Source organism: Oryzias latipes, chromosome 10, assembly GCF_053564925.1.
Source record: "Oryzias latipes strain Hd-rR chromosome 10, Olatipes_Hd-rR_3.1".
Taxonomy (NCBI): domain Eukaryota; kingdom Metazoa; phylum Chordata; class Actinopteri; order Beloniformes; family Adrianichthyidae; genus Oryzias; species Oryzias latipes.
In genome coordinates this window covers 3,445,656-3,468,611 of record NC_136246.1, presented here as the reverse complement: position 1 = coordinate 3,468,611, position 22,956 = coordinate 3,445,656, and the positions used below count along the sequence as shown (strand labels likewise).

The 22,956-nt window shown below is 41.5% G+C and overlaps 1 protein-coding gene across 1 annotated transcript in view; it reads left to right on the top strand.

Moving 5' to 3' along the window:
* Positions 1 to 22,956, top strand: part of rxfp1 (relaxin family peptide receptor 1) — a 159,205-nt gene that overhangs the window by 124,870 nt on the left and 11,379 nt on the right. Inside the window, exons 7-15 of the mRNA XM_011473132.4 lie at positions 7,824 to 7,895; positions 8,007 to 8,078; positions 8,187 to 8,255; positions 8,388 to 8,459; positions 8,655 to 8,726; positions 12,416 to 12,487; positions 15,160 to 15,231; positions 15,606 to 15,677; positions 21,554 to 21,783. Of these exons, the coding sequence (XP_011471434.1) occupies positions 7,824 to 7,895; positions 8,007 to 8,078; positions 8,187 to 8,255; positions 8,388 to 8,459; positions 8,655 to 8,726; positions 12,416 to 12,487; positions 15,160 to 15,231; positions 15,606 to 15,677; positions 21,554 to 21,783 (803 nt within the window). The remainder of the gene's footprint in view (positions 1 to 7,823; positions 7,896 to 8,006; positions 8,079 to 8,186; positions 8,256 to 8,387; positions 8,460 to 8,654; positions 8,727 to 12,415; positions 12,488 to 15,159; positions 15,232 to 15,605; positions 15,678 to 21,553; positions 21,784 to 22,956) is intronic.

Below are 22,956 nucleotides of genomic sequence, written 5' to 3'. Positions count from 1 at the left end.
GGCAGAAAGAAGCAGACGAAGGAACAAAGATGGGATGTGTTCAAAGAGCAGGTCCAGCAAAAGCTGAGCATGCAAGCAGCTGCACACCTGAAGACAGAGAAAGGAACGAGGGATCCGTGTGCCCCGAGGTGTGTGGGCAAAGCGTGTTCATGTGTTGAAGGGGATTTCACAGGTTTGCAGGTGGAGCGAAAAGATGACACAGAAACACACCTCCAGGGAATCCACACATGGCTAGAAACCAGCTGGAAGCTACAGAACAGGAGAAATGTTGACATATCATATGGCATTTAGGTCAAAGTTTGCGGACCAAACTTTTCATTGTTCAGTTCATTGGTTCTTCAGTGCCCGAGAGGGCATGCAGAGTTTTCTTGGGGCAGTGAGGTTGCTCCCAGTTGTTTATACTTTTCAGGCCAGTCCGGTCTGTTTCAAATCATTTTCAGTCTATAAACCTGAATAGCATTGAAGCTGTCATGACAGACCTCCAGATTTCTTGTCTCAACAATGCTGTTGCCATGGTAACTCAGTGTTTCTTTCTGACTGAGTGTGCATTTGAAAGTAAAATGTTGAAAAAAAATTCAAACAAGTCAGTCAGTCTTGGATTCAGGATTAGTGTGGGTAGAGACACAGACACCACGGTGTGCCTCTAAAGTCCTATTTTCCGTATCTGTCAGAGGTGTATTTTTGCCAGACCAAAGCAGAGCTTTCCCTGGAGCCCTGGAGCGTACGCATTTGCCTCCTGCTGTGGCACGCTGTAGGCCACCCCTGCTGCTGCGGCACCTGTTTTCATGTCTGCATTCAGACTTCATTCATGAGTTTGATGACTTTTTTTCCTTGATATGTTCCTTGAATCATGACTAAAAATATATCTATAAGAGCGGAGCGCTGCACAGCTGCTGGAGCTCAAGAGCAGAAAGCAGCACTTTCCTCTGCAGAGCTTTGCATGAGCGTATGAGAGACTGCACTGCAGACAAAACCCTGTCTTACATATCAGCAGAAATGAGATGATTTTATCTATGGATTTTTTTTATGGAGAAAAATTACTGTTCCTTTACTAAATAGGAATGTAACGCTTTTCCATTATCCATAAATACAAGATTCAGACTTTTCTCAATGTCAGCATGAAACTAAATCTCTTAGCTAATCAATATGTCTTCCCTGCTGTTTTGTGGGATTTTCTTAGGGGTTAACCACCTGAGACCCTTTGCCCCCCCCCCCTCCCCCCCTGCATGACATTTTTGCTTTTTTACACAACCATAGCAACTTTACTCTTGGTAAAAGCTCAGGTCTCAGTAGGGTAAAACTTTATGACATCCAGAGTTCCTTCTCAAGGCTTACTTGGAAAGTTTGACCCTACCATTGCAGTTTTTGAGGGAGGGTTTTTTTTCCTAATGAAGAAGCTAGGACAGTGCCCTTTTAGTGTTGTGGCTGCAGTTCTTGTTCCTCTGAGATAATCAATGGATTGTTTTTCTGGAAGAATTTGTCACATTGGAGCAAAATTATTTGGAGCAAAGTTATTCAAACTTTGGTTTAAATGTCAGCTGTTTTGTTCAGTCTTATCACCTTGGAAAGGTTGCGCTAATAAAGCAAACTTTCTCTGTAACAATTATCCTTTTTTATGTCTTTGTTCTTCTTGTTTCATCACTCATTATCTCTGATCAGATGTCATTATTGCTCGTTAATACAAAAAGTAATTATTTTTCTTTAGCGAAGTTTCAGTTAAGTCATATGTTGGGCCAAAAGCAAACTCATGATATAGGGTGAAACACTTATTAATCAAGCACAGAGGGTAGAAGTGCAACAATTTCTTTACAGCCACAGGACTTGAAACCTGATAATGACAAGCTCCTGCATTTATTTTTTTTACTGTGCATTCCATTTTTTCATGTACATCACATTAGATGATGATCATTTACCAATGACATACACTGGCCACTTTATCAAGCACACCTGTCCACCTGCTTGTTAATCACATGTCAGCAAGTCAATGTATTTAGGGATGAAGGCATGGTCAAGACGATCTGCTAAAGTTTAAACTGAGCATCAGAACGTGGAAGAAAGATGATTGAAGTGACTTCAAACATGTAGAAGGATGCTGAGGCTAGAGCCAGGCAAGAGTTCTAGAGCAGGGGTGCTCACACTTTTTTGGCGTGTGAGCTACTTTTGAATCAACAATGTCTTGGGGCGACAGTGGCTCAGGTGGTTGAGCAGGTCGTCCAATGATCGAAGGGTTGGCGGTTCGATCCCCGCTCCCACCAGCCAAAATGTCGTTGTGTCCTTGGGCAAGACACTTCACCCTCCTTGTTTCCATTGTGGCTCCACTGGTGTGTGAATGTGCATGAATGATCCCTGTGATGGTCAGAGGAGCCGTAGGCACGAAATGGATGCCTCTGTCAGTCTGCCCCAGGGCAGCTGTGGCTACAACCATAGCTGATCCTTCTGGATCAGGATCGTTCGCCCTTCCGTTAGCCATTCGGGGTGAGTCCCATCACTTAGCAGCTGGTTCATTTGTGCTGCCAGGCACTTGTGGAGTGCGGTAAGCTTCTTTAGCCAGTAGGCATGTATCATGGCATGGTGCTGTCCAGTTCTTCATACCTGAGACTCTTTCTTGGATGTCTGCCACTGTGATGGTTACTGGATTCTGTTCAGGGAGGTTGCTATGTTCTTTTCTCAGAGAGACCAGCCACTGGGCATTGCTGTTATGTGCTGTCTCTTTCTCCCATATACTTTTCCAGTACTGTTCAGTTTCTAGCCTTGGTGGGTCTGCTCGGCTGTTTTGACCCTGCCACTGAGCGTACACTTTTGCAGGTTGAGTTGCGAACAGCCTGTTTATCCGTCTGGCTTCATTGTCTCTTGTGTACCTCTTTAGGCGGCTGCTCAAGGCTAGGAGCCTTTGTTTGGCAGTTGCAGTTTGGCAGTTGGTAACCGTTGCTTCCATGGTGGGTACTGTTTTCTTCCATGGTTGCTCTTGTAGCAAAGCATCTCAAGGATCACTGCTGCTGAAGTGTAAACCAGTTCATTGGTTTCTGTGATGGTTGTGGTAGGAATTGCCCTCAATGCTTCATTCACAGTTTCCAGTAGACTTTCAGGCGGTACATCACTTAACCGTTGTAGCTTGTAGCTGGTGTCGGGGTTGCCTAGTGTTCATTGTAGACATGATCTTGTCTTTCAGGTCAGTTGCTGCCTTGCTCAGTGTAATTGTGGTTGTTGGGGCTGTGTACCCAATCTCAGGGTGGGAGTGAGGTATAACTGTCATGGTTTTGAGTTTGCTGTCTTGTTTTTCGTCTTTTCTGTTTCCTGTTTTATTTTGTAAGGTCCTGTCTTGTCTTGTTTCTTGAGTTTTACTTCCTTAAGGGTCTTGCTTCTTGGGCAAGACCCTTAACACTAATGCCTACCTCACAACATGAGAGACAATGAACCACATGTCATGCCAGCTCAGAAGTCGCCCAGCAAAACTAGGTGTGCGTCAGGTGCTGAGGGACCAGAGCACCCTGATGGAAAGTGGGCTACTGGAACAAGACAGAAATGGACTAGATGTGAGAACAAGATTCTGTTAGAATGCTACTACTCAAATAATCCCACCCAGAGGGGTTACATGCAGAGAATGTGGAATGAATGGATGCTTCGAAACCCACAATCAAAGCTAACTGCCAAACAACTGGTAGCCCAATGCTCTAACATACACAAACGGCAACTCCTATCACAACTTGAGATTGAAGCAATACAATACAATGCCACGGGAGAGCCAGAACAGCAGGTCAGATAGGAGGTTATACCACACTCCCACCCTGAGATTGGGTACACAGCCCCAACAACCACAATTACGCTGAGCGAGGCAGCAACTGACCTGAAAGACAAGATCATGTCTACAATGAACACTAGGCAACCCCGACACCAGCTACAATGGTTAAGTGATGCACCGCCTGAAAGTCTACTGGAAACTGTGAACGAAGCATTGAGGGCAATTCCTACCACAACCATCACAGAAAACAATGAACTGGTTTACACCTCAGCAGCAGTGATCCTTGAGATGCTTGGCTATAAGAGCAACCATGGAAGAAAACAGTGCCCACCATGGAATCAACGGTTAGAAGCCAAAATAAAGGCAACTCGGAAGGATGTGAGTAAGCTGACAGAGGCTCAAAGAGGTACAATGAGAAAGCAAGTACCTAAGAGATACAGCCAGATGCCCATACCTGAAGCACTGGAAACTGCCAAACAAAGGCTCCTAGCCTTGAGCAGCCTTGAGCTGCTTGGCTACAAGAGCAACCATGGAAGAAAACAGTACCCACCATGGAAGCAACGGTTACCAACTGCCAAACTGCAACTGCCAAACAAAGGCTCCTAGCCTTGAGCAGCCGCCTAAAGAGGTACACAAGAGACAATGAAGCCAGACGAATAAACAGGCTGTTCGCAACTCAACCTGCAAAAGTGTACGCTCAGTGGCAGGGTCAAAACAGCTGAGCAGACCCACCAAGGCTAGAAACTGAACAGTACTGAAAAGGTATATGGGAGAAAGAGACAGCAAAAGAACTATGCTATGTTCGTTTCTGAGAAAAGAACATAGCAATCTCCCTGAACAGAATCCAGTAACCATCACAGTGGCAGACATCCAAGAAAGAGTCTCAGGTATGAAGAACTGGACAGCACCGGGCCCTGACATGATACATGCCTACTGGCTAAAGAAGCTTACCGCACTCCACGAGCGCCTGGCAGCACGAATGAACCAGCTGCTAACGGAAGGGCGAAGGGTGCAGTCCCATCCAACTACCGGCCAATAACCTGTCTCTCCACAACATGGAAGCTCATGTCAGGCATCATTGCAACCAAGATAAATAGCCACATGGATCGATTCATGAGTAACACACAGAAGGGCATTGGTAGAGACTCCAGAGGAGCCAAACACCAACTCCTGGTCAACAGAACAGTCGCTCAAGACTGCAGGTCACGACACACCAACCTGTGCACAGTCTGGATTGATTACAAGAAGGCCTATGACTCAATGCCACACACATGGATCACTGAATGCTTGGAGCTGTACAACAACAACAGGACTCTAAGAGCCTTCATAGGAAACTCAATGAAGCTGTGGAAAACCACCCTTGAGCCAATGGGAAGCCACTTGCACAAGTGTCCATCAAATGTGGGATATACCAAGGTGATGCTCTGTCCCCACTGCTGTTCTGTATAGGTCTGAACCCCCTCAGCCAAATAATCAAAAAGACTGGCTATGGATACCGACTTAGAAATGGGGCCAACATCAGTCACCTCCTCTACATGGATGACATCAAGCTATATGCTAAGAGCGAGCGTGACATTGACTCCCTGATCCACACCACCAAGATCTACAGTACTGACATTGGGATGTCATTCGGGCTCGAGAAATGCAACCGGATGGTGACAAAGAGAGGCAAGGTAGTCCACACAGGAGGGGTCTCACTCCCAGAAGGAACAATAGCAGACATTGAGGACAGTTACCAGTACCTTGGAATTCCGCAGGCAAATGGCAACCTGGAGCAGGCAACAAGGAAAGCTGCAACAGCTAAATACCTCCAATGAGTAAGGCAAGTCCTGAGAAGCCAGCTCAATGGCAAAAATAAGACCCGGGCAATAAACAGCTACGCACTGCCAGTTATCAGATACCCTGCAGGAATAATAAGATGGCCAAAGGAAAAAATACAGACCACGGATGTTAAAACACAAAAGCTCCTCACCATGCATGGAGGGTTCCATCCCAAATCCAGCACTCTGAGACTGTATGCTAGCCGCAAGGAAGAAGGCCGAGGACTAGTGAGTGTAGAAGCCACTATCCAGGATGAAACATCCAAGATGCATGAATACATCAAGCTCAAAGCCCCAACTGACAGTGTGCTCAGTGAATGTCTCAGGCAGTGTAAAGCAGAGGATGCGGCGCTGGAGGACAGATCCTCATGGGAGGACAAACTCCCTGCATGGGATGTACCACCGCACCATAACTGAAGTGGCTGATATCAAGAAGTCCTACCAATGGCTAGAAAGGGCTGGCCTACAGGACAGCACCGAAGCGCTCATCCTGGCAGCCCAAGAACAAGCCCTGAGCACCAGAGCAATAGAGGCTCAGATCTACCACACCAGACAAGACCCAAGGTGTAGGGTGTGCAAAGAGGCGCCTGAAACAATTCAGCACAAAAATGCAGGGTGTAAGATGCTGGCAAGGAAAGCATACATGGAGCGCCACAATCAAGTGGCTGGAATAATATACAGGAACATGTGTGCAGAATATGAACTGGAAACCCCAAGGTCAAAATGGGAAACACCTCCGAAGGTGGTAGAGAATGAGAGGGCAAAGATCCTGTGGGACTTCCAGATCCAGACTCTCAGTCCAGAAAAGCGCATTGCTAGGAACAGCTAAGATACTGCAGGACCCTCAAGCTCCCAGGCCTCTGGTAGAGGACCCGAGCTTGGAGGAGAAACCACCCGCAGAAGGGTGAGAGGGGCGTTTTTTTATTTATTTATTTTTATATATATATTTATATATACAAAAAATTGCATAAGACCAGGCTTGTGATGGAAATGAAAAATTAATCAAGTAGACCTGAACATGACAGAACCATGAAACCTGAGAAGCAAGAACAGATGACCTAAAACTGACCAAGTGATGTGACTGTACCTGGAGTAAAAAAGCTGTGGATGATTATCCAATGGAATGACCTAAGTGGGAATAAAACACAAAATATGAAAATCAAACAGAACTTGAAAACAAGATTCAAAACCTCAGTCACAGTGTTCGGTCGACCCCGTGCGGATGCTGCAGGTTTTTGGGTTTCCGGGCCTGTGGAGTGTTACACAGAGGAGCGGCTTCATCTTGACTGTCTTGTCTGGTTGATGCTCATACGGCTACCTCAAGGGACGCTATGAATATGAAACATACGCTTGTTGTGCGTGTTTTAAGGGGAGGGTGAAGTATTTGTAAGGATAGTGTAAGTTACACACACTTATGATATATGAGTAACACTTTTGTGAGCTGTTCTTACGCTGCTTTCTAGTCCTTAGTAAGGTGCTAGGACTGGCTCCTTACTGACCACACATGGATATCACACCCAGCGGGTGTGCACTTGATATATGTGACCATGGGATGTCCACACAAACTACACTCTGTCTAATTTCTTCATTCCTACCAGTCAGGCTCAAGGATGCACGTATAACTTAAACAGCACTAACGGACTCCTGGCACAATCCCAAGGATTTTTTCTTTTCTTTTTTTCTTTTTTTTGGGGGGGAAAAATGACAAATCCAAACAGCTACTCTTACCTACCCTTGCATATTTTTTTCGTGTTTATTACAACCTGTCCCCTACAGCATGCCCATAGAAAAAAAGGACACAAACATTTTCACAGTCTACAACCCTGAATTTGTGTGCAGGTCACCTGTGTAACACCTGCTGGTATGTCTATCTTTTGCCCGCAGACAGCCACGCACATGGGCATCTGTGAATACGATTTAAAGGAAAGGGGGAAAAAAGCTAAATGAATGGATATGTTTCCATTTTACATCATGCAGGATTAAGGAGTGATGCTGTATCCCATAACTGTAACATGAAACCGTGAAAACCTCCTATAGAAGACAGAGCTGCTTCCTTCTGTACAGAGGGAGTTGTGCCCTACAACCTCCAACTCCCACAATGCTGATGAAGCTTAAATACATCACCTACAGTTCAACCTGCTACCACTGTAACATTCTCGATGTTCAACTGCATCATGAATTCTGCTGTTATACTTATGTTAGTGTACGAAATGTCCTTTTCTTCCTCACAGTAATCTTTTTAATGTTTGTTTACTTTCTTTTAGATATCTGAGTTACAACAAGATAACTGTGCTGAAGCCTGGCGTGTTCAGGGACCTGCACAAACTGGAGTGGCTGTATGCCTTCACTGCATTCTCTCCTTATTATGCATGCAGCGCTAACCCATTCCAGTTGAATTCGCTTCATCAGCTATTTTGAGTCACTAATTCTGGGGATTTTTTCTGCAGGATCCTAGAAAACAACAACATCCATCAGATATCTGCCATGACATTTTCAGGACTGAACTCTCTGGTTCTGCTGTGAGTTTGGACCTTGTTTACCTCCTTGTAACAGCAGCAATTAAGAGCCTTTATTGATCTGCTAAGACAGCACAACATCCTGTTTTGCTTTGCCTGACTGACTGACAGGGTCTTGTTGAACAACTCTCTGACCAAGCTGGCAGACATCTGTCAAGAAATGCCTCGGCTGAACTGGCTGTAAGTTCGTAAAGTCTTAGTTTGTCCTGCCAAAGTGGTGACGAGTCTTTGATTAGTGAATCTGTCTGTATGCCTTTAAAAGTGCATGCCCTCAGTGCGCCCGTTCCTGTGTTTTATCATTTGCTCTTGCAGGGATTTGGAAGGAAATCTCATTGAGGCGATTGGAAATGTCTCCTTTCACTCTTGCAGCATGTTGACAGTTCTGTAAGTACACATTTACATAATTTAATTCATGGCAAAGTTTATGCTTTTAAATATTTACGTCTGGCTGAGGCTCAGAGGTTTGGTAAAAATTGATTGCAGCTGCTGCTCTGAGTGCTGGCAGTTCATTAAATAGGATTAAGAAGGTGAAAGGGGAGCTGCATAACTGTCTGTTTTTCTTGTATTCACTTTCTCCAGGGTTTTGCAGCGAAACAGGATCAACTATATACACGAGCAGGCATTCTCTGTCCTCAGGAAGCTCGGAGAGTTGTAAGTGTTTTACTGTTTTTGCTGACAGAATTTAAAACCACACCATCTGCACATTGAGAGAACAAAAGATGTTGCTCATTTTGAAGATGAAGATGTGACTTCAGATACTGCAGCACCTGATCTGGTCCTTCCTGGTCCATGCTCAGACATAGGGGATTGTCTAAATTCCATCTAATGAAAATCCCATTTAGGATGAATTGACACCTGCTTCATAATGACAGCTATGAGCGGCTCTTTCCTTGAAGGATCCTCGTCTCGTTCTCCTTCAGACCAGCTGGCTAGTTACTATGGGAGGAGGTGATGATTTGTTTTTTTTCAAGACTTTTGATCATTATGATTAAATCGTGTGTATTAACACCCTGACTGGTGTCGGTTCAGAAGCGTGACACTTTCTGGCACAAGGACTTTACAAATTATCGATGCCACAAATTTGAGAAAAGATGGAACTTAGTTGTAAAATCTGAAACAAGATCTCCAAGTTTACAATACCGTACAGTTTTGCATCTTGAATTTTGGTTATGTCATTGATGATTCTGTGTGAATTTTGACTTTGTTGGGCTGCACAGTGGCAGTGTTTACGGTCTGACATGACTTTTAACCACAAATGTTGAAGACGGCAACAGATACTTGGAGATCTTCCTTTCTGACATGCTTTATCTTTCCCTGAGCTTTTGAAGTCGTCCTTCCACTTTGTGCTGCTTTGAGTTCAGCTGCTTTTCTGTTGTCTGTTGAAAGCTGATAAAATCCTCAGGAGTTTGTATGGTTTCGCCGCCAAGAACCTGTGAACATTTAATGTCTCAGCCAACAACAAAATGTGACTAGAGGCATTTGCTGGAGGCTTTCACCTCTTTGTTAAAGCAGCATCTCAGGAATTCAGTGAGGGAATTTCCAAAAGAGTGGCAGGAATGGGTTTGAACAAAACGCAGGCTCGGTTAAGGTTTTTTGCTCTGATTTCAAGGTCACTTTTACGTGTTTTCTGCCTTAATTTTACCTCCAGATGACGACATCGAACCCACTGGCAGCTATTATCCCAGTGTAAAACATAAATAAAGACAAAACTCTGCTATTGTTAAATGTTAAACTACATCTAAACAAATGGCAGTACCTATATATTTGAATACAGGTGTGAATGGTGAGAGCTGAAAGACAACAGAAACGTTTTTTATTTTTTATTTCATGACAGATGACTGCATGTTTGGTCCTTCAAAGCAAATATTCCATCAGTGGTTCTCTTTCTCTGCATGAAAATAAACTGTTGCTCACAAATGTTAACCTCTGACCTCAGTCTCACTTCCACTACTCTTTCCTATGACTTCATTGTGAACTTCATCAGCTCTTTGTACATCTAATTTCCTCTATTAGCAATGGTCACCATTGCATCTTCAAACTTCCTTTCACTTCCTGTTCAACAGCCCAATCAGAAACTCTACTCTACCTCTGCTAAACTCTTTCAGACCTTCACAGGTATGTTGTGCGGGCCAACTGATTTTCCACTTGTCATCCTCTTCAATGTCTTCCTCACTTTATTCTACGAATCCTGCTCCACGACATCCACCTCTTCTCCCCTGTGCTCTCTAACATTTTCCTCATCCATCAGCTCTACATTCTCCTTCCATCTTCCCATCAAACTTCTGGAACCTCTCAATGCATTTCCATCGCTGTCCATCATCACTTTTTTCTTCTCTAACCTTTTCACCTGAATAGACTCCTGAACTTCTTCATTCCACCACCAAGTCTCCTGATCTGCTCTCCTCATTCCAGATGTAACATGAACTACCTTCCTCCCAGTCTGTAGCTGTAGTTCTCCAGTCATCTGGAAGAACCTCCTGATCTCCCAACGTCTGTTTCAACTCCTCCCTATAAACCAAACAGCACTCTTCCTTTTCAGCTTCCACCAATTGGTTTTCTGCCCCGCTCTCTTCATCTTCCTCACCACCAGAGTCATCCTCCACACCGCCATCCCGTGGCTGCACCCCACCCACCCACCCACCACTTTGATCATCGATTAGCAACAGCAACAAGCACAGCCGTCATTTTCTCCTCAAGCTTAGGTTTTGTGTGTGAGGGAGTGATGTGTGTGACGGCTGTGAGGAGGTTTTTGTGCAACTCTCTGCTCTCATCACTGTAAAACAACATTTCCTGTTGTAAAAAAAAATGTAATGAAGACATGGACTTACATTTGCAGAGCTTGACCTCTTGTGGACCTCTTTCTATCAGCTTCAGACTGCTGCCAAACACACAGTCAGATCGCTCTGATTAAGATCCATTAGATCACCTCAGATGTTTCTGTGACAGTTTCTTTTTGAAATCCGGCAGCTTCATTAACCAGACGATCAGCTGCTGCTTCTGCCACCGCAGGCTTTCACTTCTTAAGCTGCTTTGTCTCAGTGGATCTCCGTATTGCATGTTTAAATCTTTTCCACCATCATTTTTCCTCCTGGTGTGGGTCAATGGGGGTGGTGGGCATTGTCATTTAACCGGCAGTTTGACAGGATTAACTTGAGTGTTCACCAGCTTTGCGATGAAGACCACCATCCTCCTTCCTCAGGACTGCGTCTGCGAGCCTCAGCTGTTAAAGCGAGTCTTTCCAAAGATTAATTTAATGTCACCCCCCAGTGACAAGAGCAGCATGTTGAAGTAAAATATGTACTTTTCATAAGCTTATCCAAAGTACTCAGTCTTCATGCATTTTAGAGTTTGGATCTCCATCACAAACAATTTCAGGTTTACCACCAAACTCTGTTTTTAGGATCTTTGTTTTTTTTATAGTTTAATTTGCAGTGATTAAAGTCTACAGGTATAGTCCACATGTGCATAACCCAAATCCCTGTCATTAATAATCACAGCTGTCTGGTTTTGGCAACGTTTTTTATAAATATTTATAAAGGATCACATAAAAATGAAAATACAGTTACTTAAGAGAAAAATACGTTATGTTTTTAGTCATGATCCTTAACATTATATGATCAGCTATTTCTGTGAGAAGGACATTATCATGTGTGGGGGTTTTTTCAGATAAAAGATAATGCAGCAGCTGCTGCTGATGCTGCTGGTGAGAGGACTCAAAGGCAGGAAAGATGATTAAACTGATGAGGAAAAGAGGGATGGAGACCTCAGGGCCGACAAAAATGGAGAGAATTGCATTTCCTGGGAAAATGCATATGTGAAGGCTCACAGATGGCTAAAGGAAATAAAGAAGCCATTTCTGAAACCTTCAAGTAACTTGCTTTAAACAAATTTGTCTGAAACTGTTCAGCACTGCTAGAAAGACCTACCTGATTCAGGTCAAAAATGGGTTTAAAGACAAGAAAATGATAAAAAAAAGGAACTTTAATGACGGACAAACCAGCAAAACGGATAGAAAGAATACTACATTTCCTAAATCAATCAAAACAATATTTTAAAAAGTAATGAGAAGTTAAAAAAAAAAGTCCAATAGACAATTTTTTTAAATTTCACACAAAAGAAATGTAAATGAAGATTTTCCTGGAGAGGAAAAACAAACTTAAGGGAATTGTTTCCCAGACATTTCTTCATAAATTACAAGTAATAACCACAGTTGTAGGCTTTAAGGACATTTTTTTTTAAAGGAGGGTGTTTTGTTGTTAGAAAAATGGGCAAATCCATCTGCTCATTCTTTGCTGGTTGTGGAGAGTTGCTTTTTGAATCTGATGTGTGTGTCTGTGCAGGGACCTGTCCAACAACAGACTGGTGGCCATTCCCAGAAAACTTTTCATCTTACTGGAGGATTTGCTTCAGCTGTGAGTTCCTGTCACACAAACACAGAGACATTTGTGCAGGGAGGCACACCAGCTGCTGGGCTAAATTTGGCTTCTGCCACAAAACTGTCAACTGTACCAGAAATTAGAGGTTGGATGTGTTTTCCTCCAAACAACGGAGTTCGCATATCATTCTCTGGTTTTTAGGTTCATATTTGGCCTACAAACTTCAAACAGCCACTCCATCAGGTCCAGTCAGGTTTTATTAGACTAAACCTGCACGTTCGCCGCAGTCTGCAACCCGCAACCTGCAGTCTATCTGTAGCTAACATCATTCGTCTTTTCAATGAGGAGGGACAAATGCTGGATGGCAAAACACATTTGATGCTACATCCGACCATACCAACAGCAGCTCTCACAGCAAATCTTCAGTCCAGCATGTAGGGAAGTCACTGGACTGTGGGGTGTGAACTGTTGGGGTGATGTAATGGGGCTGTAATGTGGCTCACATTCAGGGCAGCAGCTCTGCTACTGCTGGCAGCATCAGTTCAAAGGAGAAACACCAACCGAACATTCATTACTGGAGTCACATTTTCTCCAGACCCAAACAGTTTAGTTCTGCTTTTAGACTTTTTTTTCCATGTCAACAAAAAAAAAGCCACGAAAAAGCAGATCTGCTTTAAGTAAAATTTTAAAGAATTTCAATCTCAGCTTTTTGGTTTGTTTTAAGGGTTAATGGCCGACGAAGTGTGCAGTTATTACTTTTGAATGCAAGCCGTGGAAGCCTGAACCGTCCAAATCGAAGTGAAGGACGGTTGCTTCCGCGAAGTGCGTTAAAAAGTAATAAACGCACACTTCGAAGGCCATTAACCCGCTTATACCATGGTCACTTACAAAAGAAATACATATTAACCAGTTTTTAGTCCTTAATTCTTGTTTTTTTTTTTCCGATTTGGATGCGCCGCCTCACGTAACATATAGTCCGCGTCGCGCAGCACCACCGCTGCAGTCAAGATTCTGCGATATATCTATGCTGATCGTCCAGATGGCTTGAATAAAGCATCAGTTCAGAGAGAAAGTTCATCTCTTACCGCTTGTTTATGTCCAAATGATGAAGCAAAAGGTTGTTTTAAAGAAGCCGGCGCAGTGATACAAAACATTTAAGCTAGCTGACCGGAACTTCTTTTTTCACCGTGCGGTGATCAAGTTTTAACGCATACCCAGCAGCCAATCAGAATCGAGTATTCAACCGGACCATGGTATAATGATAAATAAGCACATAACCGGTTACTTCACCTGCTGTCTTCAATAAATAAAAATGCATGTCTGTAAATTAGCTTTTCCGTCATTACAAATTTCAGAAAATAACCTGAAATCAGAAATATTTGCAGAGAAAAGACATTGCAACTCTGTATTCAAATGTTTTCTTATGCTGAAATAGTTTTCTTAAATCTTGAATAATTTTACAAAAAAATGTAAAGGTTCCCTACATTTTTAACATATTGTTATTGAAAAGTTTTTATTGTAATACCTGTTTTACATTGAAATGATTGAATATTACCAACAAGCAACTGGAGTCACAACAAGAAATCCAGGATGAATTAAAAATGGAATTAGCACCTACCTGAGGTGGGTTTAATCAATCAGGATGTGGAACCACTTGAGTCAATTAATCAGCTGCAAGCTGGTCAGGGAGGGCTGGGGTTGTGGCTCCAGAGGACCAGGATGAGTCAGTAAAGTCCCTGAGCCTGATTCCAACAGAACAGCCCCATACAGCGTTCTCTGTTTGTTCCTTTTGTTTGCTTTGGGTTTGGGTCTCTCTGTTGTAATTTACAAACTAGAATGAAATTCAAACAGCTAGAAGGTATCAGTGGATGTAAATGTAGTTCTGTCATTGAGGGGAGGGGGATCTCTCTTCATGTTCTTGATCTACACTGCAGTTTTAAAGAAAATCCACCCAGTTGCAATAAAAACTGCATTTTTTAGGATTGTGTCCTTGGAGTTCAAGTGAAATCAAATTCTTGACTTTTGAAAACATTGGACTTTACGTGTTGTCTTGTGCAAAAGGTTCAGAAAGTTTCCTCGCATCAAGGCGTTTGTCTGATTGGTGTGTGTGACCGCGAAGCTGGCTGAGAAAAGAAGATGAAGAAAGAAACCAGAGAAACAGAACGTTTCTCCTGAAGCACCATCATTTCCACCTGAACTTGGAGATTTGCTGCATAGAGTCGTCCCTCCAGAGAAAGCGGTCTGTCCATCACGCTCGCTTTGAGCACCAATAAAATAATGGCAACACCAAAAAAGAAAAGTAACAACGGGGGTACTTTTTTCCTTTTCATTAGTCAAATATGTTATTTGTTCGTTTTGGTTTGTCTGATCAATCTCTGGAGATGTTTTGAAGGATGAGATCATATGTGTACTTTTGAATCAGCATACTAAACACTCTTGATGTAGTACTGCTTGTTTTCATGACACTGGACACACCAGGACAAACCACCTTTAGTTCTGTGCTGTGGAAACATGGAGATGGTTGTTTAACAAAATGCCTGCAGCACACCAACAAAGCAGAGAGCTGTTCTGGATCTGCAGCAGGACAAGTGACAGCAGCAGAAACGAGGAGAGCAGCAGTCGGCTCCCGTCTGCAGGATCCTGCTGTTCTTGACGTTTTCTCTGAAGATTGTTTATGCTACTGAAACTCCTGTGTTTTCATCTTGCAGGAATATTTCATACAATCCCATCATGGAGCTCCAAGTTGACCACTTTGACCGATTACATAAATTGAAGTCACTGTAAGTACACAATCCTGCATGACTGAAATCATGTGGGTTTCACAAGCACAAAGAAAAAGAAAGCAGCTTAAGAAGCTGTTCAAGCATGTTTCACATAAAGACAGCAATAGAAACACAACAGAGTTTGGCAGATCCCAGGGAGCAAACAAATACTGACAGACTGGAATAAGGTCATCGCTCTTTTCATGCTTCCATCCGGAGCATCAGGTGCTGCATCCTTGTTTTCATCATCTGTGGTTCTTTTAGAGGAACAAGAACGAGGGAATGGCATAAAAAGAAGGCCCAGAAAATGTTTCCTTTCCTTTTTTACACTCTTTTGTGAGGTTTGCCTGCCCTCATTCTGAGACTGATTTGATTTTGTTTCTGTTTGACAGGAGCATAGAGGGAATAGAAATTGGAAACATTCAGCGAAGGATGTTTGAACCTCTTAAATACTTGACTCACATGTAAGTATGACATACCTGTCTTTATAGGCAGCAGAAATTGTTTTTTTTCTTTTTGTTTCTTTTTACCTTTGAGGTTTATAACTAAGCTATTTGTGTTAAGTCAGGCTGCTCTTGGACCTGGGGGAGAAGATTAAGGAAGGCTCAGTGTAATCCAACCTCTCTGTGGTTTAAAACATGTGAGAAACAAGCATCAGGTTCTGCAGGGGATGCAACAAGAGAAGATGAAGTTCTAAACAAATGGAGCCTTGTTATAAAGCTGTCGTATAGGATGTACCTCCAGTGAAGATTACAAATAATTCTATGAGAAGATCTTTAAAAGAAGAAATATTCTAAGTCAGTGGTCTCCGACCTTTTTCAGGTTGAATGTCAGACAATATTTTCATGGACCAGCCTGTATGAGGCTGAAGTGGGCCTCTGATTTATTTTTTTAAGCTTTCAGTTTACCTTAATTTATGAGGGTAACGTTTATTTTCATTAGGGGGGTTGTATTGGCAAGAGTCGGAAAATTTGATATTTATCACGATATACATCAAGTGTCACTCATTCTCCTCTGGAGCCCACAACAAAGGACCACAAATCCTCGTTTTTATATGGTACTGACTCCAACGTGGCACAGAGTTTCAGTTTGGTACCCATCCCAGGCAAAAACTGACTGAACATTAAGCATTTAACACAAGCTGCTTCTCTCTGAGATCTTGTTTTGTGCGTGCAGAGCTGCTCATAGAGGCTCTGTGTGCTCTGCTGCCAACTACTGGTCGGTGGTTTAAGTGGAAAACAAGAGTCAGACGCCGAAAGATGCTCAGAAATAATTCAATAAATATCATCTTGTCAGCATTTTAAATCGATACAAGTATCACAAGTGAAATGTTTTTTCCCTACACACCATTAATGGTCATCCTCTGTAAAATATCTACAGCTGCTTTAAGCTTAATTTGTATTCTAGGTTTCATGTGGTAACCATTAAAATGTGATTTAGATTTTCCCTTAACCCATACCGTTCAAAGTGGAGGCTAAAAAAAATCCTCCTCATCTGACTTTTAAGGTGCAACAGATAAATTAAAAAAAGAAAAACGGTCAGTAGAACAGATATTTTCTAAATATAATAACAAATGTGAATCCACAGTTTGAACAACTTTATTAGCAGCATCCACATAACATTAGACAACCGGTTGCTTAATATTCTGCATTATTATTATGATCTGTGGGAACAAAGACAATAAATCCATATTGGGAGTAAAGACTCCTGGTTTTTGTATGTTAAATGCAGATTGATTTTCTTTTATTAAGTGGAACACTCTTCTTCTGTTTCCTCGGTGAATCTTCTCTGCCAGATGAAAATTTCTAACTGTGTTTGTTGTTGTTAACTTTGTTCTAATTTTGCTTCAAGGTAGACTCTTTAACAGGGTAGTGGATGGATATTTGACACGTGGCCGAACGACTTGACATGCGTCAAGAATAAGACAGATGTGGTGGGGAGAATCCAGTCGTTTTCCAAAATAAAACATCCCTCAGAATCATTATTTAAATATAATATAAAACAAATAAGTTGTACCCTGTTCTCTGCGGCCCGTACCAACTGTTCCTCAGGGCCCACGACCACTACTCTGAGTAATCAAAGCAGTTTGATTTTAATAAGTCAAGCAGGGGCTGTTTACTTAAGTCAATCATCCAAACAGAACGACCTTCTTGTGAAGAATTAATGTCCACTCATTTGTTGCTGACAGAAATGGCGCCTCCTATTTGTTAAAATTATAATATTTCAACAGATCTTAGGATATTCATAAGTTTTAAGACTTATGAAGAGATCTGTGCACCACACAGTCATGATCCTGAGGTGCTAATGAGCAATGCTAATGGCTGATGCTGTAAGTCCAACACTTTGTCATGAGCAGACCCCGCACTTAATTTTCTTTTATGTCCATTGAACCACATAATCACATCACTGGAGCAGAATTTCCCATGTTCTCCTCACAGGTGTAGACATTTGGTGTCAGACAGACGCTGCAGGCACGTCCACACATGTAGATTTAGAAAGGTTTGGACTGCTGCACATCAGCCTGTTGATTACATTGATGGCTGAAACTGAGACTGTTTTTGATGCGGTTGACATGACTTTGACCAGAGGAGATCCTTACAGGTGAGAAAATGCCTCCCATTTTCTCTCAGTAGGGAGTTTGATGCTCAAAGAATCAGCAAGTAATTCATAAATCCCAAAGATTTTGAAAGAAAACAGAGAACGTTGATGTAACTATCATAATAGCAAATAACTCAAATCAGCTTAAGGTTAGTTATGGGGTGGTTGTAATGAAGTAAGTTTAACAGCTGTCTGGCTATTAAACAGTGGGAGGGAGAAGATCTTTTTAAGTGGGTTTTGGGTTGATTAGATTGGCCCTATCTCAGTTCAGGTCCTTCAAATATACAGTTTACAGTAAAAAAAAATCACAAATCAGTTAGTGTGTTTGTTTTAACTGTTGTCCTCTGTAGGAAATTCTTACAGATTTGATGACACAATTAATTGGCTTTCCAATTTTAATGTAATGAACAGTTTACCCTTAACCTACCCATTAACTTTTCCTTTAACTGTCACATTAAAAGCTGTAAATCGGCCTCAGTGTTGAGTTCTTGGACATGGCCTTCATTTTATGCAGGTTGTGTGTTTTAAACTGATGGAGGATGGACATTTATGTATTTTTTCTAATGCAGTGTAGTGTTCCTGTGCTGCATGAACTGTCATGATGATCCGTCTTCTAACTGGAATGATCATTGCAGTTTGCAGTGGATGGAGCTCCCTCATGCACAACAGTGCAACCTATGTATAAAAAGACTAGAACAGGGAGACAAACTCAAGAAAAGACACCATTTTACAGACTAAGTATAAGCCTTTGATCTATAAATTTAAACGTTTTAAACAAATTGCTGGAGAATAAAGTCATGAGGACTATGAACACATATGTCCATAGGTGTAGTTGATCCAGAGGGTCAGGGCTACATTTGGACCTAAAATGATCTGTTGTTAATAGAATTAAATTCTTTTCATCATTCTTTCTGACACAGAAATTGCAGTAGAATCAGAGAAGAACCCTGAGCAAACCTGTCAGTGGATCACTGCAGCGATCAGCTGATTCCCACCTGCTGTGTGTGTTATTTGGTGGCTCCTGTCTCAGAGCAGATCTCAGCAGGGAAGATTAGTCTGTTGATAAAGGCTCTCATTAGAGAACTGTTCCTCTGTAGCGAGATGCGTGCTCAAAGATTTGCGCTTACTTCACCCTATTTTGTTTTTTTTATGCTACCACATGTTTAGTTTCCGTAGCAACCAGAATTTTAATAAGATTGTTTTTCCTTAAGTAGAACTGCATTTGATTAAACCTTTATTCAATCTATTTTGGGTTTTCTCACAGTTTCCTAAACATACTTTTTCTGTGAATTGATGACGAATGCATAACATGGTAACAATCTTGAGCCACTTTGTATCATTGATGTGGTGGGATAAAGTATGAAAGTATTTTTTTTTTTTCATTGTAGAACTTTCTAAGGGATTAAAAGCAGCCACAAACAAGTAATAGAAAAGTTTTACTGAACTTTTAATGAACAAAGCTTGTAAGTGTTTGACTGTAGCACAAGTGAGGAAGTTGTAAAAACACTGCAAGGGAGATAAAATAGTAAATGACTTGATTTAAAGGTGTTAAACATGTTTTGTTCAGCATAAGTGTTTATGTGTCTGAGTCAGAGCTCAGTCAGTCCTCACTGAATTCAATGAAACAGGTTAATAAAGTCAAGATATATTGTTAGTTAACCTTCAAGCTTCCACTCCGGTAGTCTTCTAATCTATTTTCACAGCATTTCCAGTGGTCTTTGGTTTATGATTATGCCGTTTTTTAGCCAAAATAGAAAAACCTGTGGAGTTTTCTATGATGTAGTTTCTGCAGAGCAGATCATAGGTAAAGGGCAACGCTGCCCCCTTTTCCTTTCCGCTTACCTTATGGCCTTCCCAATGTATTCTCTGTCACAAATAAGCTCATTTTCCAGAGGAAAAGCACTTTTTCACAATGATCTGAATAAAAGAAAGATTCAGAAAAGCAGTTTTAAGCTTAAGTCTCTTGAAATATGTCAGAAAAATGCCACAAGAACATGTTAGAAACACCAGAAACACATTTTTCATTGAAGTGGGTCTACTATCAAAAATGTGGGGATCAAACATAAACACAAACGTTTGATCAATGCCTTGGCACTGACAGCATACTCGCTTCAGAGCTGCACTTACAGGGGTGCAGTTTTTACAATTAGCTACAAAAATCCACTGATTTCGCCTACTAGAAAATCAGCAGCTATCAGATGAAACCACTGCCGTCAACATGACATGAATTGACCATCATTTCTATCAGCATTCAACTCTTTGTATTGTTCCTCGCCAATGATGTTGTATGCATACCTTCAGAAGCACTACAAACTTCCCGGTATGTGGAATACCAACACCAACAGTATCCCATTTCTGCAGAACAAAGGTGCAAAGGAGAACCATCTTTGCTCTGGCTGATTAAATGTGACCCCCACCTCCTCCATCCTCTGGAGTGTAAAATTCTGCACAGGTTCCTTCATAGTGGACTACACCATTGTAGAGCCAAAGAGTTTGAAATAAGATGATGGATCACGTGTTTACTTGTGGGTGTTCATATATATTTAATTCTTTAAACACCACATTTTTGAGTCAGCGTCTCCATGATAGTTGAACACTTTAAAATACAGATCAGCGCTCAGTCTGGTTTAATTTTACTCGTGCAGAGCTGCAGGTAAGCAGCCTAAGCGTAAAGTCATAAAGGTTCTCAGCCTTATGGAAACTTGCATATTTACAAACCAAAGGAATTTTATGTAGTGTACAATAAAAACAGGGGGGCAGAATACTGCCTTGTGGAACACCCATTTTACAATCCATGAGTGCCAATTTTCCGTGACCAACCTTAAATACATTATTTGTGGCACAAAGACAGTCTGATGGTTTCCTGTGTTTGGACTTTTTGAGTTGGCCACTGATTTCATGTTAATGGAATAATTAACTAAAGAGCATTTTCTTCCAGCAGGCTTTTGGTTTGGAATCAAAGAGAAATCATCAGCTTTGAATTAATGGTTTAACCAGTTTCAGTGATGTTGGGAAAATGGTGTTCTAAAACACAAGGTAATTAGATGTTAGAGAAATAGACCATTTAAGACATCAAGAAACTTGCATCATCTAAGAGCAAAGTTTGGTGCATATCGGTGTGTGAAATCAAACTCACTTTGCATTTTTACTTAGAATTAGTGGACTAAAGACTTGATGCTATAGAACTAATCTTATAGATGACTCAAAAATACTCCTCAGAAAAACTTGCTGTCTACTGTTTAGCAATGAGAGATTCACTGATTTGAAAAAAATGGGATTTAAAATATTGTTTTCAATTTCAACAGTTTTGTTTTATGTTTACACGCACTTCTAATTTGCATAAATTGTATTCTGTTTGGTTTTAAAGGTCTTATAGGAAACATTCTTTGAAGGAAATGTCATTATTTCAGAATCGATCCAAAGTAATTTACTGTTTCTTTTTCACACTGATTCAACAAAACTGAACTTGTTGTTTGCCTTCTCTGCTTTAGTACAAATATTTGCTAAATGTGTTCAATATAGAAACTGTATTACTTTCAGTCATTTTGTTCATTTCTATATTTCCCTTGTTTCTAGGGTCCATGTTTTTCCTTTTCAAGTTGTTTTTCCTCATCAATTATGAAATTGATAAGTACTCCAAACTTCACCTGTACACATGCTTATACCTTCCATCTGTAGGGATGAGTCTCTTCTTCTCTTGGTTGTAAATTTCCTAACTTTACTTTCTCAATGTGCTTTGCAGCTACTTCAAGAAGTTCCAGTACTGTGGCTACGCCCCTCACGTGCGCAGCTGCAAGCCCAACACTGACGGCATCTCGTCCTTTGAGAACCTGCTGGCTAACATTGTCCTGAGGGTCTTTGTGTGGGTCGTCTCTGCCACAACCTGCTTCGGCAACATCTTCGTCATCTGCATGCGCTCCTACATCCGCTCTGAAAACAAACTCCACGCCATGTGCATCATCTCCCTCTGCTGTGAGTCCAACTCCATGATAATGAGGGCGGGGGGGCACAGAGGCCAGATCTCTGGGATTGAGTTGGGATGTGTTTCCTTTTTCTGACAGATTTATGAAAACTCTCCTGTTTTAAAATACATTACCTTTACGAAGGAAATTAAGACGCTCATCCGCTCATCACGTACTTACAGCCAGAGTGTAAATATGTAAATACAGTCTGTTTATAGTTGTTGGAATCATTCACCAAAATCATAACAAGTCATGTACATAAGATAATAAATATATGCAACCCTGTTTACAGGATATGTGGGTCATGTTCAGGAGGATACATGTCCTAAACCTTAAAAAAAGAAGCATTTATTTAAACTGGCACAGTAGCACTCATTTGGGATTCAGTAAGTACATTGCAACTGTAATGAAATTATCCCCTTCCACATTAATATTTAAATGTTTTTTCATTTCCTTTTCACACCAGTCTCTGCTCTGATCATTTTGCATAATCTTATTAAACCCCTCAACAAACTAACAACCCAATAAACTTGGCAGTTTGGGGAACTGAAATACTTTAGTTATGTCTCTAAACTGAACAAAATAGAAAAAAGTACATTGGTTAGAACTCCAGCAGCTTTCAGTTTTCACCTAATGTTCTGTGGAGCTGAAATGACAAGAGAATTGCATTGCTTCTTGGAACTGCAGCTCTGCTTTGTCATTGAGGTCAAAGGTCAGTTGAAAACTCACATACAGTCGCTCACACCCACACACTCCCAAAGGCTGTGCAGTGAAAGGAGTCACAGAAACCCAGCTCCAAAGATGAGTGAGAGATTAACATTAGAGCTGGAACAAATCTCAGTCCCCAACCATCGTGTACCCTCCCCAAACAAGTTCATCTGAAATAGCAACAACAGTATTTTGGGTTTTTTCACACATGCAATGGTTTTCCTGTAGACTAAAGCATCTCATCACACACATCCCCTTGTACATGTTATAAATATTTTTTAAAAAAATCGTTTTTTTTTGTTTGTATATTCAAAAAATCAATGTTTTAAACTAGGAATCAACAGCATCACAGGAAACCCTAAAAACATACCAACTCCGTCCTTTGAAAAGGTTTGTCAGTGTTGTTTTTTGCATATGTAAATCTGTGGAAGTCAGCTCCCTCACACTGCATTAAAGTAAAATGCAAAAGGTGTCA